This window comes from Manacus candei, unplaced genomic scaffold (assembly GCF_025592945.1).
Source record: "Manacus candei isolate 608988 ecotype Guabito, Panama unplaced genomic scaffold, ASM2559294v1 h1tg000081l, whole genome shotgun sequence".
Lineage (NCBI taxonomy): Eukaryota > Metazoa > Chordata > Aves > Passeriformes > Pipridae > Manacus > Manacus candei.
Genome location: NW_026138129.1, coordinates 797,277 through 816,107, shown reverse-complemented (window position 1 = coordinate 816,107; position 18,831 = coordinate 797,277). Strand labels below are relative to the sequence as shown.

Below are 18,831 nucleotides of genomic sequence, written 5' to 3'. Positions count from 1 at the left end.
CAGTAACACCTCACATGCTTTTGCCCTGTTGAAGATACACTGTGGGCCCTTGCATTTAGTGGAGTAAGGAGGTGGGAGAGAAGAGGATAAAGAAGGCAAGCTGCCATGTTAGAAAATTAATGTAGGCAAGGAAACTTGATGGATGACTAACATTATGAGAGAGTGAAACGTCAGCAGAGGTGAAGTCAGTGAGTGTGAGAATCAATTCAGAAAAATTTGGGAATCTCTTTTCAGGTTAAGATGTAACTGTCTAACACAATAGGAGTGGCTTTCAAACGTTATTACTGCTAGATCCTTACCAGTCTTCAAAATAAAAAAAAAATTATCTTTCTTTTTGGTCTAGTCTTTTTTGTTACTTATGATTCCTGAAATTATATATTTCCACTGAAGGGGATGCTTACATTGTATTCTTTGCTGTTTGCTTTAAGAAGATGAACGAACCAGAAAAATTCTATTAACCCATCTCCTACTTCATGTCTTTTCCCCAATCCATTTTTCAAAACAAGACTAAGGTAAATCTTTGGCTAAGGTGAATTTTCTCTTTATGTTGTACTGCAAATGCTTCTGATATCAGCATTTCTATCCAAGGCAGATTTTCCTGTAGGTAACTGAACAACTCAGAGTTTTGCCTGGTGACCATATGAGCTGTGCCATATGAGTCAGTCACCTGTTTACCCTGAGACACTGGCTGTTGGACAGCGCTGGGACTGGGACTGCCGGCATCCTCAGGGCACCTGGTTAGCCCTAGTCTCTCCAGAGAGACAGGGCTGCTCTGAGCCCTCACCTCTGCAGCTCCTGAGCAGACTGACAGGTGGCTGTGACAGCATTGAGCACCCTGCTCATAAGCAGAGATCAGAGTCTAAGGGTTAAAGGACCTGGAGGCACCTTTGTCCCCAGTAGCTCAGGTGACAAGTTGTTAAATTTCATGTCAAGGTCTTATCTGGTTCCCTCAGGATTCAGGTGGCTGGCTCCAAAGACAGGAGAAAAAAAGTTTTAATTTCTTGATGCTCCTTAGTATTGGCAAGGGGAAGGAAATTTTCCTTTGCAACTCAGAGTAAACACATGGACAGAAAACTGAAAACAATAACAAAAAGAAAGCTGGCAGAGAATATAATGTATGAACAGTCTCAAACTTTTATGAGTAAAATAGCACTGCTAAAGAAAATATTTCCAATAAAATGGTCCATTTTGATGGTTCTGCATTTTGAGAGAAAAAAAATTTTACATTATTGTTTGTAAGTAACTTTTATCGATCTTCCAAGTCTTACAGTTATGCTTTTGATTTTACACCTCCTCATGCTTAATTAAACTTGTGTTTAGATTTCCTAAGTGAGTGTCTAACAGCCATTTATGATGAAAGAGACAAGTATGTGATGCAAGGGTTCAATATATGGATAGTGAACAGGACTCATACTATATTCAGGGGCATGAAAAGAAGAGTGAAAGGCCCTCTACAGGGCAATTAAGCCTTTCTATATTGTCTGTCTGTTTGGATGATCTGTGGAGATATCTATTTTTGCACCTCAATACTATTTATCTTCTAAAAAGGTATCAGCTAGAATACAAATAACAGCCACATAAAGAACAATTTCACCCAAAGATTAAATTATGGATGTTAGAAGAGAGAAATGGAACTGAAGTAATACAGGTAGAATTTGATTCACATTAATGCAGAACCTAAGTATTGATCTTCACATGAAAGTGACCCTCCTGTAGGATCTGGTGATGTAAAAGTCTCAAATGTGAGTATTTCATGATGAGAATTCTGGCTTAAATGGTACTTGTCCTTAGCTCTGTAGATGCTGCCTGAAGTGATGATGTTACAGGGACTGGCTTCAGGACAGAGCCACCATCTGTAAGGAAGCCATGGTGGATGTGTATCCACCAACGTAGTCAATAAGCCAGGTTGAGATTCACTGTCCACATGTACACTACATGCCACTTGTCCAGTTTGCAAATTGCATTGCAGTGCTCAACAATTAGAGATATTTCAGGGAATACCTTTTATAGGTCTTGCTTTTGTTTCATTTAACATTTTGAATGTTATTAGTTGTTGCCCCAATATATCCTCTTCCTAATATCGGCTGCAGCAAAGACCCTATGCCTCCATTGTCAGTCTCCAGTCCTGTAATGTACAAAGGGGTTAACAGAGTACAGAGTTAATCAGTGACTTGTACCTTCAACCCTGAGTGAACACCCGGTCTGATCTGCTAACATTGCATAAAGCTTTCCTGCATTGTGGAAAGACAGTCTGTATTTGTTTTGGAAGAGTTACAGAAGGATACAAACATGACCAGAAATACTGAAAGAAACATTGAATTAATGGACAAATATTTTTCAGAGGGTGAAAAGATTGCCCCAGAAGACATGCTGTTTTCCTACAGAGATATTTTATTCCCTGCTTCAGTTTGTAGCCCAGAGACTTTGGAAGCTCTGAAATCCTTTGAAGCCAGGAGCGATGATGTGATTCTAGTAGGCTATCCTAAATCAGGTGAGCCTTGTTTTTCTGATCAGTAGTCAAATACAAAGTGCTGCAATCTAGAAGTTTGAGCCATCATTTAGCACAGTAGTAATTCCCGAGAAAAGCTTATGGTAACATCAGAGTTCATAGGATCATGGATTGAAGTTGTAAGGCATATCTGGAGGTCAAATAATACAACCTCCTGTTCAAAACCAGGGAAAGAGCTAACCTTCAAAGTTAGGTTTGGTTGTTCAAAGCCTTGTCCAGAAGAGTTTTGAAACATTTGAGGGTGGAGATTCACCACCCGCTGAAATCTTTTACAGTGCTTTCCTATGACAGTGTTTTTTTGGGGGGGAGTGGGGGGTTGGGATTTTGTTTGTTTGTTTTTACATCAATGCATTCATACATCCTTGTTGTGATAAAGGCACTGTCTTCATTATAAGAGCAATGGAGGTGTGCTTCTGCTTCTACTGAGGGATGGGATGTGTTTCTGAAGCAAGCAGGGTGGCACTTCACAGTATCTGCTTGACAGCTCTGTCCCTGTTGTCTTTTGTTATACCCTTGTTTATTATTGCCCAGTGTCGTGACTTAACCTCAGCTGGCAACTCAGCCGCACAGGGGCCACTCACTAATTCAGTCCTGGCGGGATGGGGGAGAGAAACAGAGTGGTAAAAGTGAGCAAAGTCATGAATTGAAATACAGACAGTTTAGCAGGTCAAACAAGAGCCGTGTGTGCAAGCAAAGCAAAATAAGAAATTATTTCTTAGTGGCAGACAGATGTTCAGCCATCTCCAGGGCTCCATAACATGTGACGGTGACTTGGTAAGACAAGTGCCATGACTCTCAACATTCCCCTTTGGGGAATATTCTTTAGGTCAGTTGGGGTCAGCTGTCCCAGCTGTGTCCTCTTTTAATTTCTTGTGCATCTTCAATCTACTCTCTTGTGGCTCATTGTGAGAAGGCCTTGGTGCTGTGTAAGCATTGCCTGGCGTAACAAAAATGTCTCTGTGTTATCAACACTGTTTTCAGCACAAATCCAAAACATAGCCCCATACCAGCTACTATGGGGAAAATTAATTCCATTGCAGCAAAACCAGCACACATACTTGTTGAAAGGCTAAAGTACAATATAGAACAAAACTGGTTCACATGGAACAAGATTGACAATATATCCTATCAGCCAGGTTTACATGGAAAAGTGCAGTTGAATGAATGCACTTCTGGTGTCCTTATCCTTTCAGGAACCAACTGGCTTGAACAAATGGTGCAGGAGTTGGCAGATGCCAAATATACAGAAGAGGAAAGAAAAGAGAGAATAAATGCTGAAAAGGAGGTAGAGATTTTTCAGCGTCTAGAATTTGGAGATCCTGGAATATATGAGGTAAGCAGGAAATGAAAATATTGGCACTACTCACAAGTAGTAATAGCTGAAAGAGAATTGCTGATCTCACAGGTAATGAAGAGCCTAGAGCCTTAACAACAGCTATGTTCTACACAAGTAGCGTGTGCTATTGCCCTTGGTGTCTCAATACAAAGGCATTCAGAGGGCACACAGGGCTGAGAAGCCACAGGGTGCTCCTGCCCTGGAACCAGTGGATTTGATCAGCAAGACCTTTCTTTTGGGTGTCCTGTCCTCAGGCCTGTCTCATGTGAAATGATGTTTGGTGGCAGAGGCTGGCAGAAGCCTACACCACCAGTGCATGCATTCCTGTGAGTTTTCCAAGGGATAAGATCCTTATTCTTTGGACCCACAGTTCCTGAAAAGGCACATCACTGAATAAGCTACTTCTGTCTTGTCACCTTTCTCCCTACTTTCTTTAAAGAGGATGAAGAAACTGCCTTCCAGAAGAATTATAGTAACCCATCTGACACCTCAACTCTTGCCTCCATCCATTTTCCAAAACAAGGCCAAGGTGAGTCTTCTCTTTGCAGCACACTGCAAAAGCTTTTTCACCTCAAATTAACTTCCCTCTGTGTGAGATGGGTTTTCTGCTTTTTCACCTGGGCTGGTCAATACACAGGTAGATTTCCAAGGTTGAAGGGACAGCTCTGTGAGCTAAGGTTGTGAAAAAACATCCTCTCCCAGCAGCATCTTTGCTGACTATTATGGCTTGACCCTGGCCAGATGCCAGGGACCTATTAAAACCACTCCACTACCCTCCCTCCTCCCCCTGCAGCTGGACAAGGAGAGGGGAAGAAAAAAACAACAAAGGAATTTCATGAGTACAGATAAGGATTGAGAGAAGGCAGTGTTAACAGGCAAAACAAACTCAGAGTGAGGATAAAACTTAAATTTTTTACTAACAGAATAAGAGCTAAAGAGTAAGAAATAAAACAGTCTTAAACACACTTTCCAACCACCCCTGCTTCCTTCCATGTTCTCCCTCCTCCCCCTGCATCAGTGCAGGAAGAGAAGTCTACCCATAGGGCAACAAGTCTTCCAAGTCTGCTGCACCTGTGGGTCACCCTTCCGTGGGCTGCAGGGATCAGCCTGCTCCACCATGGTCTTCACCACGGACTATGGGGGGGGCTAAAGCTCTGAGTCCTTCCCCTGTCCCATGGGGTCCTTCCCATGGGAGACAGTCCTTGATCAACCTCTCCAGTGTGAGTCCATCCACCCCTCGGGCAACAGTTCTTTTCAATCTGTTGCCCCATGGACTACTTCCCCAAGGGGGCGCAGTCCTTCATGGGTTGAGCTGTACCGATGTGGGTCTCCCATGGGGTCACAAGTCCTACCCAGAAAAAACTGCTCTAGCGTGGGCTTCCCTCTCCACGGGTCACAGATCTTCAGCAGGACTTTGCTCCATTTTGGGCCTCCCACAGGGGGTCACAGCCTCCTTCATGTATCTTCCTGCTCCAGCATGGATTCCTCCATAGGCTGCAGGAGGGTTTTCTGCACTCCAATGGTTCTTTATGGGCTGCAGGGCCTTCAGCTCTAAGTCTTTGCCCTGCTTCTGGTGGAGGGGGGCGGAAGGCCTCCCCCTCCAGCTGCACTGACCTTGGTGACTACTCATTCTCCCACAATGGAACTTCTGCCCAAGAACCTTCTCCTCCCCCGTTCTTAAATATATTATCACAGAAGTGCATCTCATTGGCTCAGCCTTGGCCAGCAGCAGGAAATCCCTCCCAGAACTAACTACCATTGGCTTTTCATAGGACGGTGAAAGGTTCTAGTAGCTTCTAACAGAAGCCACCCTATCCCCCCCTCCCCTAAAACCCAGCCACAGGTTAAACCCATGACACTGGCTCAAGAGGGCTGTTGGTGGGTTTGTCTCTGGGTTAACTGTCCCTTCAAATCTCCTTCAGAAAGGTGCCTCCAGGTTTGTATCAGACAACTGAGCAAGATGAGGAGTTACTCTTTTTGTTTTAACTTGCTTCCAAGACCAGGGTACTTGTGGAAAAGCCACCACAGGCTGAGACTAAGATAATCTTAAATGGGAGTTGTTGCAGAGTGAAGCTAGGGAACTTCTACAGCCTACTTGTGGCTCTCTTGTTCAGTAACCCATGAGCTCATTTTTCTGGAGTGGAACTAGGTCAGAACTGTCTCAAGGGAGTCACTGAAAAGCTTCGTTTTCAACCTGAAGCTCACATTAGTGGCAAGTAACCTGCCAAAGCTCTGATTTCTTCTCAAGAAAATGAAATTAGACCAGTATTATATAGTCTAGTGGGCAAGTAAATTTGCAGACAACATCAGTTTGGGTGGGAGTGTTGTTTTACTGGTAGTCTCCGTAGAGGGATTTGGACAAATAATGGGCAGAAGCCAATTTTATGGGGTTCATTATGCTAAGTACTGGGTCCTACCCCGTAACAACCCCATGAAGCACTACAGGCTTGGGGAAGAGTGGCTGGAAAGCTGCCTGGTGGAAAAGGACCTGGGGGTGCTTGCTGACAGCCAGCTGAACATGAGCCAGCATTGTGCCCAGGTGGCCAGGAGAGCAAATGGCATCCTGGCTTTTATCGGAAATAGTGTGGCCAACAGGACAAGAGAAGTGATTATCCCTCTGTATTTGGCACTGGTGAGGCTGCACCTTGAATACTGTGTTCAGTTTTGGGCCTCTCACTATCCTATAAGAAGGATATTGAGGTGCTGGAGTGTGTCCAAAGAAGGCAACAGAGCTGGTTAAGGGTCTGGAGCACAAGTCTTATGAGGAGCAGCTGAGGGAGCTGGGTTTGTTTAGCCTGGAGAAAAGGAGCGTCAGGGGAGACCTTATTGCTCTCTACAACTGCCTGAAAGGAGGTTGCAGCCAGGTGTGGGTTAGTCTCTTCTCACAAGTAACAAGTGACAGGACAAAAGGAAATGGTCTCAAGTTGCACCAGGGGAGGATTAGATTGGATATTAGAAAAAATTTATTCATGGAAGGTTGTTGAGCATTGGAACTGGCTACCAGGGAAGTTCTTGAGTCACCATCCCTGGAGGTATGTAAAAAGTGCTTAGGGACATCGTTTAGTGGTGAACTTGGCAGTGCTTAATGGTTGGACTCAATGATCTTAGAGGTCTTTTCCAACCTAAATGATTCTGTGATACTATGACTCTATATGATGTGTTGAGAAGATGGTGTTTTGGTCAGCCATCAAATCATAACCACATTATGTGTTTTCTTCCTCTAGATCCTTGTGTTAGTTCGGAACCCCAAGGACACAGCAGTCTCCTATTACCACTTCTACAACAACCTGCCACTGCTGCCATCCTTTGCCTCCTGGGATGAATACTTTCAAGACTTCATGAATGGGAAATGTACTTTGCCCTGCATCCTCTGGCATTCCTCCTTACATGAGGGACATACACAGAGACCTGTGCATGGGAATCCTACTCTAACATACCTTGCCAAGGCACTCCCAGAGCAGACAGACAGGCCCATATTATAGCAGAAACAGGGAGTACCAGAGAATCAGTTTTGCCTTCAACTCAGAACAGAGATCATGAAAAAGTTTGAACTTAACTTTTCCATTCCCACAGCAGAGCTTGTGGTTTGGTACTACCAAATGGTCATAGGTGGGGCATTCTGCACTGACCTTAGGAGAAAGAACAGACATGTTGAGCTGGTCACTACTTCACCATCCCAGTGTCATGCTTAGAGAGCTGTCTTGACTGACTGATTTGATTTAGGGCCTGTTTTGGGGAGTACTCTACTCAGCTATACCTCTTCTTTCTCTGCAGTGGCCTGGGGATCCTACTTTGACCACCTAGTGGAATGGAACAAATACATCGACAATGAGAGGATCATGACAATAAGCTACGAGGAACTCAAAGAGGTGTGATATTTCATCCAACTCTTCCTTGATGAGTGTACTATGCAACCCTTCTGGTATATATGTGTGTGGGGAAGTAGAAACTCTTGAGTCAAGCCTGTCAGCCCATTTGGAAGGGTGTACCTTTCTGAGCTACTCTTTTATGTTTGGGGGAGGCCTATGTGGGTTAGAAGGAGGATATTCTTGCCTGTTTGTGAAAGGAGTCATATCTACGAGAGGCACACCTGCTTTGAGGAAAGAAGAAAAAGCCTTGAAGCTGAGGGCAGTATATGTGGATTTCCTCTCTGTAAGAGCTCTTAGAATTCCTTGGTAACATATGTGGGAGACAGCCTCCTCTGCTGCACTTCCCACTGGATTCTGGCTTCATGCCACAGCCACACTGTCAAATCTTTTGTTTTCAACTCTGTGCTATGTGCCTTTGGGCAGGACCCGGTACAGGGGATGAAAAAGATTGCTGCCTTCTGTGGATTCTCCCTCTGTGAGGAAGATTTTTCGAGAATTGCCAAGAAGACCAGTTTCAAAGCTATGAAAGAGAAATCCAGTGAAACCCACGGAAAGTTTGGGGATGTACTCTTCAGGAAGGGTAAGTCTCTGCAAATGGAGAATCTACCTTCTGAAGTATAACTCTAGAAGGAGTTTTGAATATGTTTCCTCACTTAGCCATGAACTCACTGGACTGTGTAAATTCTCTCCTGTAGCACCTGTACAGGTTTCTGCCAGTGATGGGATTTGGGGGCTGTTTGTGAGAAATTTGTCAGAGTGCCAGGCTTAGTGTTCTCAATCATTGTTTCCATGTTGCTCTTTTTTTGTGTAGCCCAGTTAGTTAGGCAAGTGAGGTGAGAAGGTGCAGGCCAACGCTGGTGAGGTTATGCCAACAACTATGCACCAAGTCTGCCTGGGCTCTATAGTTACTCTGTGCAGAGGGGTTGTGGTGTGGCCTTTGCCTGTTGGTCAGGTGATAAGGCTGCACATGTCACTTCATAGAAGTCCTCTTCAGGAAGACTTGTGCTAATGGGACAAGAGTCTCTTGAACCTCAAGGGAATGCATTGCTCACTGCTCTGCTGGCCTCATAGGCATCTTATTGTTACCTATTCAGTGAAAGCTTAATGTCTCCTCTCAATGGATGTGTCAGTGGTGACCCCAGAGATGATCCCTCGCAGACCTAGGGCCAGCGCCGGAGCTCTGGCAGCCCACCTGCTCCTCGTGGCATGAGGAGGCTCTGGTTTCTGAATACTCTGGGTATGGGCTTGCTTTAATCCCTTTCCTTCACCCCTCCTTGGAGGAAGAGGGATTTAGCCACTCTCCTCTCTACCACCTACCACATGAAACTTCCCTCTTCAGAGGAAGCCATTCATGAATGAGCTTTCCCTTGTGACAAAAGCAGATTCTCCTCTCTCCTGTGTAAAAGATTCATGAAGCCACCATGGAAGCCCCTCTGGAGGGGGAGGGTTGGCATGCAGGCAGCCCATTAGCAGTGCTCCCTGTGGTCTGGCTATAGCCTTTCATTCTGATCTTTGCTACCTTGCTTCTCCCAGGCAATCAGACTTCTCAGGGGAATAAATCAAATCCTGCCTTGTGTAGGCAATGACTCTGTCCCGTTGCTGAGGTATTATTTTCTCCCAGGAGCATCTTCCTTCAGTTGTTTGTACTTGTTTTACACAGGGGTTGTTGGAAGCTGGAAAGATCTCTTCTCTAAGGCTCAGAATGAAGAAATGTATCGGAAATTTGAAGATACCCTAGGAGGAACAAAGATGGCAGCAAAAATAAAATATGATGTGTACTGCAAGGCCTGAAAATAAGCAGATGAGTAGCATGACAGCAAGTCATGTTCCAAAGATGTTTCTCCAAACGTGGATAGTCCCCATTTTTCCTTCCCATGAGAGAACAGAAAAACCCCTTTAAGGACTATCTGGTATCTCCAAGAATTTGGGTGGTAATTCTTAGGTGGGTCCTGGGTCTAGGGCATGTGATTTGCTTGATGTAACCAAATAAAATGTGTGTATACCTCGAGTGAATGCCTGGTGTTCTTCCAGGAGGGATATGGTGCACAAACATCATAGCACCAGTCTAGTGGCCTCCCTGTGTCTACTCCATGGCCTGAAATGGTTAATAAGGCCCCTGCAGTGCTCAGTGGTGAGGCAGAGAGACCAACACAGAGTCTCTCCTTCTGACACACAGTGGACTTTACATGGATATATGGTGTGGATCTAAACCCACAAATGTCTGTGTACAGGGAGAACATGATAATCTGGTTTTAGATCTGACGTGGCTACCATGGTGTTGACAGGTCAGAAAAGCCTTTGGCACTTTGGCTTCACACATTGATGAAGGGTGGGACTTCTTGAGCTCTTACAGTCATGAACTCTTAAGCAACGAACAGCTATATGTTTTCTGAAGTGTTTTGCTCCCATTGGCCTCTCTGGGAAAGTAAGTGGCAAGTAGGAAGGACCATGACATTCAAATGAGAGGATCAGGGGAAAGAAGCCCCTTGATGATCCTGTAACTAAATTAGCGTGAAGTGGCTTTATTCAACAATAAATACATTTATACTACATAGTTATGTTTTCCACACCCTCCTTGCTTATGTCAGTGTCCTTGCTTACATACATGCAAAACTTGCTGCATGACCTCTTGTCACAACCATTCTTTTGGGAAACCAGAAAAACTAAGGAAATGTCTGTCTGGCAAAGGGAATTCAGTTCCTTGGAAGAGGGATTTCTCTGATATATTCCCAGACAGATCTATCTGTCGGACACTTACACTGAACTAAGATTAAAAACAGAGCAATCAGCAACCAAAAATATAATTAAAAAAATTGGAAAATTGTTGAGTCCCTGTCCAAGTGGTCCTCAGGACTGCCCCCGCCATGCCCATGACCCAGGATCCCATATCAGCCCCTGGGGCTGTCATCCCCTGCTCCAGTGATGCCTCAGCAGAATCAGACTTCAGCTCCTCACAGTCTGTGCTGTCTGGCCACCAGCCCTGCCAAGCTGAACCCATCCACAGACCCACATGCCAGCCTATCCTCAGCCCATCACTTTTTCCCAGGAAAGTGTTCGATGCCTGCGGCTGAGGCTTGTTGCCCTGGTGCTCCCAGCTGCCCTGCACCCGGCTGGAGGATGGGATGGGCACTAAGTGCTGGGCTCTGCCTCATGCCTCCCTGGCAGGAATAATGAGAAGTGCTGTAGATTCATCTTTGATGGGCCACTCACAACCTGCTTCCCAGTCAGATTTTCTAAATGTCTGTGCAAGAGCTGCCCATGTGAAATTGCTTTGCTTGGAGAGGTATGTTTGTTTGAACTTGACGATTCTGGGTTTGTAGGTTTTCATTTCCAGAAGACAAGGATTTCATCTTATTCTGGGCTTCTGTGGATAAAAAGACACAAGCCACCATGACCCATAATTTTGGAATTAATAACATTTTGACCTAATACCTAGTACAGGTAACGTCGCGACGGAAAGCTCTAGACACCTCAATATGAGAATCCAGGAACTTCGTTTATTGTAGATTGATAGTAGCTTAATATACACTCTATAATAGGTTCATGAATATTACAGAAATTAGGCTCCTTATTGGTACTGGGTTAGGTGGTGATATCATCTTAACTGCTTTCCACTGTTTACACAGGTGGCTCATTAAGTGCCTTTGTTTTGGTAATGCCTAGCTCCTGTTTCTCAGCTCAATTTAGGATACCCAAGGACACTGCCGCTTTCTCACGGCCCTGCTATCTCTAACTTTCTCATGGGCCTAGGGAAACTGCTTATACTTTAGCAGTAGTCTTATACTTTAGCAGCTCATCCATAGCCTTAGCCATGTTCATATGTCCTCGCATTTCTAACCAATCCTCTACATACAGGTCCTTTTCTATTTACTACATGGTGATATCAAAAGCTATCTAGATAACAGAAAGCAGTGTGAAATCTCAATGTCTACAAGGAGTTGGACAAGGAGTCGAACAAAGGAACAAGACTGACAAAAAATGGGAAACCATCCCTGACATATTCAAAAGGCTTTTACTAAAATGAGAAGGGGACATCTCAAGATCTATTGGGTTTTTTCCCTGCAAAGACATTTTGCAGCCTGAGGGGCCTTGTCAGCCCAGAAACTTTGGAAACTCTGAAATGCTTTTAAACCAGGAGTGATGATGTGATTCTCACCAGCTTTCCTAAAATAAATCTTTCTTGCTTGAGGAAGTGTCCACTGCTGCAGTCCAGAAGTGTGTAACTGCGCATGACAGAGCAATAATGGCCATGACAGGTTAATGGTGACTTCAGACTGCTGCGAAGGCACAGGATCAGGAGTTGTTCCATGAAGGAGAGTAGAAGGACTTGTGTTTCCATAGACTTCCTCTTGCAGGATGTAGGTCTTTCCTAGGTGCTGGCTGGAGGTACAGGCACACCTGCCACCCAGAATCTTGGACCCTTTTCCTCTCCCTTTCGATGACTTTCAATCCCAGCAATTGGGATTACTGGTTACCTTTATGTTTTCTCCCAGTCACTTAGAGAAAAAACATAACAGGTCATTTGAAGAAAAAATAAAAAAGAGGAGTTTATATTTGATCTGCATTACATCCACTTAATGCTCAACTTGAAATTTTTTTTCTCACACAGGAAAGGTATAAAATTGTGAGGTCTTATGTAAATATCAAAAGTGTTTTAAAGATAATTTGATCTCTGAGTTGTAACATCTCAAAGTTTCAACCAATCTTAAAAGAACTGTGTTAGAAAATGCTTTATGTGACTCATTTTAAATGTAACATGGCCAGCATTCAACTTGCTTAATTAGATGATGTGATGGTGAATGATGACTAAGCTTAGAGAGATGCAGCCTAACTTTTAGCTCAACAGAGGGAAAGGACTTCTGGCTTCTAAAACAATGTTTTTCACAGAAATTGTTGCAATATGACTTGGAGAGATGAGCTCAGACTCTCCTGATTGTTAAAAGGCCAAAACTGGTTTTGGTTATTAGGAGATAATGTTTGCACAGAAATACCTCTGAAGAGCAGTAAAAGCTTTGGATGGGACTTAAATTATCTAGCCTGTGAAGACTGTCACTTTTAACTGATTCCTCCAATTTTTAAAATATTTTCTTTTCAGAAATTGATAAATTATACTTTTTTTTAACTAAGTTGTCATTCCAGGCTACTATCTATTTGTTTCTAGGCATATAGTAATCAGTCTTTTCTAATTTGTGAGATCTTCTAGTTTCTCAGCTGATGTTACCCGACTCTACTTAAAGGATTTCCTTCTTCTGAACTCTCAGCCTATTTGTCCTTCTGGGTGTACATACTGGAAACCTTGACTATAATAAAAGTCCCTTCCTAAGACACACAATTCTTAATATTTTTCCTTGCTTTTTTTTTTAGTTTCATTTATAGTTCATGGAACTATCTGTTTCTATTAAAATGTTTATTTTGTATTTGCTTCCAATCCCATTAAAGAGAAGGAAAAAATTATCTTCCAGAAGATTGATATCAACCTCATGTCCTGCCCCATTTGTACCTTTTCAAACCAAGGCTAAGGGGAAAACTTTTTGCTTTAATCTGAAGCTAGTTATTTATAGCATTTTCATACAGATTAGTTTTCAATTTCCTGTGTGTCTTTTCTGAGTCTGTATGTAGGCTTTAGAGTGGTAATTATACATTTCTGAATGTGAAGTGATAATTGATGTTTATAAGGATTAGGGACACACATTCTCTTTAGGCACCATAGGTTATTGTTACCTTCACTCATCTCTGCAAAAGACAAATGTTCCCTCAAATTTCCTTGGGGAGCTGCTCCCTGGCCTTTTTCATCCCAAATAATCCAGACTAGGATATCTTTAAACTAACTGTGAAAGGATCTTGAGTTGTCCATAGCTTAGAGGTAAGCCTAACTAGACTGTTTCTTTACAGCGTACACACCATAATCGCCTAGAGGGCTATAAACTTCTAAAGACTACATTGACCTTTAGCTAAACTAGGGCAATCAATATTTAAGATACAGAAACTTAGTTTCAACTGAGTGAGAACATAATAATATAACAGACCTTTCTACTCACAGTTCTTTGTCTTAGTCTAGCAATATTTTGTGGCATTTTGGGTTGCATCAGGCCCCACACAGGCTGAATATTCCTGAAAAATTTGAGCTCATGGCTGCTCCAAAGGCTAGGCTTACTTCCCTCTTCTGACTGCAGTTGTCTGCTCTTTCTTTTGCATGAGCTCTTGTGTTTGTCTGATGCCCCCAGCTTTTTGAAGCAGCACAAAATACACACTTTCAGTGGCAGCAAGCTGTCAGATTGTCCCAGATGTCTTGCACAACCTCACCCTTGGTGCCTCTGAGTCACTAAGAAAGAAATTTTTCTATTGCTTCAGAGACTTGGATCTGTCATTTTCTGCTTCTTTCAGGCATCTCCTAATATCTGCCCTCGTCGCAGGCTTCCTCCCTATGCGGTCATGCCCCCATGCTCCAGAAAATTCAGAAGACTTTCCCAGCTCAGGGTTCTCCTTCACACAGAGCAGGGCAGGCACAGCAAGGCAAACAGGCAACCCCCTGGCTGGCCACTGAAAGGGAACAGGGTAGACACAGCACTCTATGCATGCACTGACATACAACCTCCCTCTCCCTCATGCCTGGACAGGGGCAGCAGTGGTTGTAGATATGCTGGAAGTCATAGTATTTTGGCTAGAAGGGAAACTGGACTTGTTTCTCTAAGAGGAACTTTGGACCTAAAATCCAGTGGTGATCATTTCATGTTTATTGCATTCCCTTTGTTTTTTTAGCAAGAAACATATTCAATAATTGAAAAATATAGAATTTGTATCTTTACTGTCAAGAAACAGCTTACTAGCAAAGGTGTACATTAATTATTTTTCAAAACAGCATTGACAATTTAAAAAAATGTTAAAAATATATATTTTCTGAGTATTTAACATATTTTTTCTGGCCGCTGAGTTGCATAATTAAGTTTTTTTCACATCCAGAACATCAAAGATAAAACCATTTTTACGTCTACTTTTACTTGTGCTGCTAGGATGAGTACTTCACATCCTTACGTGAGAAGGTACTTCGTGGGAGGGGTACTTTCCATTGTCTAGAAAGATATTCTGATTATTAGTGTGTACAGGTAAAAATAGTTGTAGCTAAAGTGAGCCTAGTTTTTTTTGGCAATTAACAAAAAATTAGGACTTGACCTTGTGTTTGGCAGAAACTCTGTTTTTTGACATGGTGTTATTTATGTCTTTCCAACAGAAAAGTATGCAAACACTTCATGTATAATTTCTAAGGTTCCAAAGGCAGAGATGTGATAAGGTTCTGCAGCGAACCTCTCCTAGCAAGTGACTGAGCCAGTGTTTAATGACAGGGGCTAGTTTTGTGCATTTGGCTTCTTCACTCCCACTAATGCAGTGCATGTTGGCTGCTGCAGCTGGAACCTGATGAAGGGAATTGTGGAAGGAGGCCACTGTACCCTCTTCAGTGATTCCTCTGTGCCTCACTACCTCTATCCAACATTCTGATGGCTGATAAGAAGCAACTCTGGGCTGCCTGAGCAATGTTCATTTATCAGAGAACTGCTCTGCCTGGGATCCAAGGGAAAAGGAAAGGATGGACTGAAACAGGTTGGATATAGTCCTCAGACTTCTTGTTGGACAGTTGATGAGTAGGACTTATTTTTTGCAGACGTGTAACTGTTTACAACCTGTGCAAAGCACAACATCACAGCAATCAGACTGGCGTAATTGCCTGGACATTTGCTTATATTAATAGAAACAAAAACAAACAAACCAACCCCATAAAAAATGTTAGTTATGTATGATTCAGTAAAAGTTTATTAAAGTCTTGGGTTCATAAGAAAAATTTTCACAAGCTAAGACTGGTTTGTGGTATGGACAGTTTCATTCATTCATTTTCATTGCTTGTAATGAAATATCAATTACCTATCTTTGAGGCTTTGTTGTTACTATTTGTAAAAATTCCAAAGACAAGACATGTTGAGTACTGTATCCTGCATAAAATGGAGCAGTAAAATTCTTGAGTGGCAATTTTTTGGAGAGGAATAAGGTGTAACATGACAGTGAGAAAGACTGTTACCAGGAAAAAACTCACACTACATTCAAATATACAGAGATGGAAGGTTCTAAGAGAAAATGTTCTTAGAGGCATAGATGATGATAATTATTTCACAGACATACATGCTAAAATATTTGAAGTATTCTTTTGGAAGGTTCTTCCTGAATTGAAATCTAATAAAGCACCTCCTGAGTATCCTTCTGCTGGAGAAGGAGAAGAAGAAGGAGAAGGAGAAGGAGAAGGAGAAGGAGAAGGAGAAGGAGAAGGAGAAGGAGAAGAAGAAGGAGAAGGAGAAGGAGAAGAAGGAGAAGGAGAAGGAGAAGGAGAAGGAGAAGGAGAAGGAGAAGGAGAAGGAGAAGGAGAAGGAGAAGGAGAAGGAGAAGGAGAAGGAGAAGGAGAAGGAGAAGCTTTAACTGTTGCTTAATACTTTTTTCTCTTCTACAGTGGCCATGGATTTGATTTCACTGTGCAACTGAGTGAAACAGGCATTTCAGTGATGAATATCTAAAGTCAATAAGCTGCGAGGAATCAAATGTAGTGGGGTTAATTATTTGAAGTAAAGCATATTTCAACTTTTAGTCAGACTATTACTAAAATCATGTACAGCAGGGTCATAATGATCCATTAAGATGAGTTCACTGATGCTGCAAAACAGAAATAGTCAGCAAATTGCTGTTCCTGCAAGTAACATTAAAAGAATGTATATTTATGCAATATACATGTATATTTATGCTGGCTTTTATTGAAACTTGAAATAACTTGAAATAACAAATTTTGGGGAAAAAAAGTGGAAAACTTTGCATAAAATTTCTATTCAGTCAAAAAACCTTTTTCTTCTTGGAAAACATTTTGGCAGGAGCTCTTACCATATACATTGAAATGCATTTTGAAACACTAAAAATTAGGTTTGGATATGACATAATTCTAATGAAATCCTTTGGAAAAAGAGGAATTTTGCCAACAAAAATGTAATAAAGAAGTTAGGCTTTACAAACAAAAGCACTTTATATTACAAGCCATATGTCCAGTGCCCTCTCTGATGATTCTTGGCATCCAAAGTATGCATACCTACACACAGATGTAAATCCCCAGTCTTTTGACCGAATCAGAAGAACACTTAGAGGTTCACTTTTATTCCTAAATTATCTGGAATATGTTGGCCATGTATGAATACAGCCAGTGACCTCATTTTAAAAATTACAGAGCATTTATTTTCCATGGGTATCAGTAGATGGTGATAGCATGGAATAGCTCTTAAAATCAGACCCGATAACATCATCATAAAGATACATAAAGATACTTTGGACAGAAATTTTGCCCAGTATAGCGTTTTTTTTTTAAAGTTCCATTATGTTGTCATGGAATTTAAATTACAGGACTGAATTGAAGAGTTAACTATAAAATACATATCCTATACATGGAGTTGAAAACTGCATTGCACTAGCATGAAATATTATACATTTGGCAAAAGTGCTTAGCTACTGCTTGCATGTGTCCTTTCCTATTGGTCTTACTCCAGATGAAAAATGTCTTCTAAGTGTTTCTTCAAGAAGTCTGAAATAGATAGACATATAGGGGATGCTACCCTGCCATCAGATAGCCTGCTTCCTTAGTTCAGTATCTCCCCATCCACTGGGGTCAGTTCCCTGGGAAGTGTGCTTTTGGCTCATACCCTATATCATCCCAGAAAACTCATTGTTTTTGGGATGGAGTCATAAGCTGGTTCAATGAGTCTACCAGTTTCCTGGAAGTTAGTAGTAGTACAGTGTTTCCCACTTGCATCATTTTGTATGGACAATATAGCCTTGCATGAGGGGAAACATCTGCCCACTGCTTCCCTCTCTCTTCTGCCTCTTAGATTTCCTCAGTGGAGCTGGGACCCAAAACCCGTGCACAGCAAGCCCAGGGAAAACTGTGAAGCCTACAGTAATGCTGCTGAAACTCTGCCAAAGGTAGAGCTAAAATATAATTCTGTATAAATTCTGCATCAGAATAAAATGCTGGGAATCAGAAGAGTAGCTAAATTCCCTGGGTTTCCTTGACTAGTGGAGATTGAAGCAGCTGCAAAGAAGACCAGTTTCAAAGCTATAAAAGAGGAACCCTCAGAAACCCAAAAGCATTTGGGAATATTTTTTTTCAGAAAAGGTGAGCTGACAATTCTTTGTAGGCAGCTGTAAAAAAATCTGTTCTATTTCTTAGTACTAATATATCTCACAATTGTGCTTATTAACTCATGTTACACAGAAAAATATGTGTATTCATTTACAAAATTATACCAAGTACCATTGAGGTTACCTAGGTTCAGCTACTTAAAAGTTAGATATCTATGCTACTTATTTATGTATCTCCCCAATGGAAAGAGGGAAACGCTTGCAGCAGAAAGTTCATTACTCTATTGTTAGACATCAGTGTTGGGGTATTGCCTCATGGAGGTACCCACTCTTCCCTGAGACTGTTTTGGTCTCTGAGGAAGTCTCATCCAAAATTACAACAATTTCTGTATCACTTATTTAAGAGCAATCTATTTAAGGGTTATGTTATGGAAAAATAGGCCATATTTAAAAATAAAAAGTCAGCTGAGCAATACAGATCCGTTACTGCAGATTCCTAGTGATATTAATTCTAGGTTTTCCCCACCAAGGCTAAGCACAAGTGACCTGCTCTATTTGACCTTGGTGGAGCAAGCTGGAATCTTACCATTTTGTCTGCTGGTAAATATGACATAAAGTTTCTGTGAACTAAAAGAAAAATCACTTGGATTTTTATATCCTGTTGAAAAATTCCATTTACTCCATGAATGCTATGTTTGCTTTTAGATGAAGCTCAGGCACATGGTGTGACTGTTGGGGATGGTCCTATGCAGGGCTAAGGGCTGGACTCAATGATCCTTGTGGGTCTCTTCCAACTCAGTATATTCTGTGATTCTGTATGTGCCTAATTGGATCAGAGGAAGTATTTAATATCTTGAATGGAGTCTAAGCAAGAATTAAAGTACACAAATGTAATATTTTTCATCCTGTAAACCACAGCTCAGGTGCTGCCTAACCCCAGAGGTGATACAACTCCATTT

General features: G+C 42.1%; 1 protein-coding gene across 1 annotated transcript; it reads left to right on the top strand.

Moving 5' to 3' along the window:
- The first annotated feature begins 2,201 nt into the window (after positions 1 to 2,201).
- LOC127481658 (sulfotransferase 6B1-like) lies at positions 2,202 to 9,722 on the top strand. The gene is made up of 7 exons (XM_051811180.1): positions 2,202 to 2,491; positions 3,703 to 3,842; positions 4,285 to 4,374; positions 7,070 to 7,196; positions 7,620 to 7,714; positions 8,138 to 8,294; positions 9,375 to 9,722. The coding sequence occupies exons 1-7, from the start codon at positions 2,290 to 2,292 to the stop codon at positions 9,503 to 9,505; spliced, it is 942 nt and encodes a 313-aa protein (XP_051667140.1). The 5' UTR covers positions 2,202 to 2,289; the 3' UTR covers positions 9,506 to 9,722.
- The last annotated feature ends 9,109 nt before the right edge of the window (positions 9,723 to 18,831 follow it).

Bases quoted from the DNA above. Each gene is read 5' to 3' on its own strand.
- LOC127481658 (XM_051811180.1), top strand. From the start codon at position 2,290: ATGACCAGAAATACTGAAAGAAACATTGAATTAATGGACAAATATTTT. The intron at 7,715-8,137 runs GTGTGATATTTC...GCCTTTGGGCAG, and splicing joins GCTACGAGGAACTCAAAGAG to GACCCGGTACAGGGGATGAA. The intron at 8,295-9,374 runs GTAAGTCTCTGC...TGTTTTACACAG, and splicing joins GGATGTACTCTTCAGGAAGG to GGGTTGTTGGAAGCTGGAAA.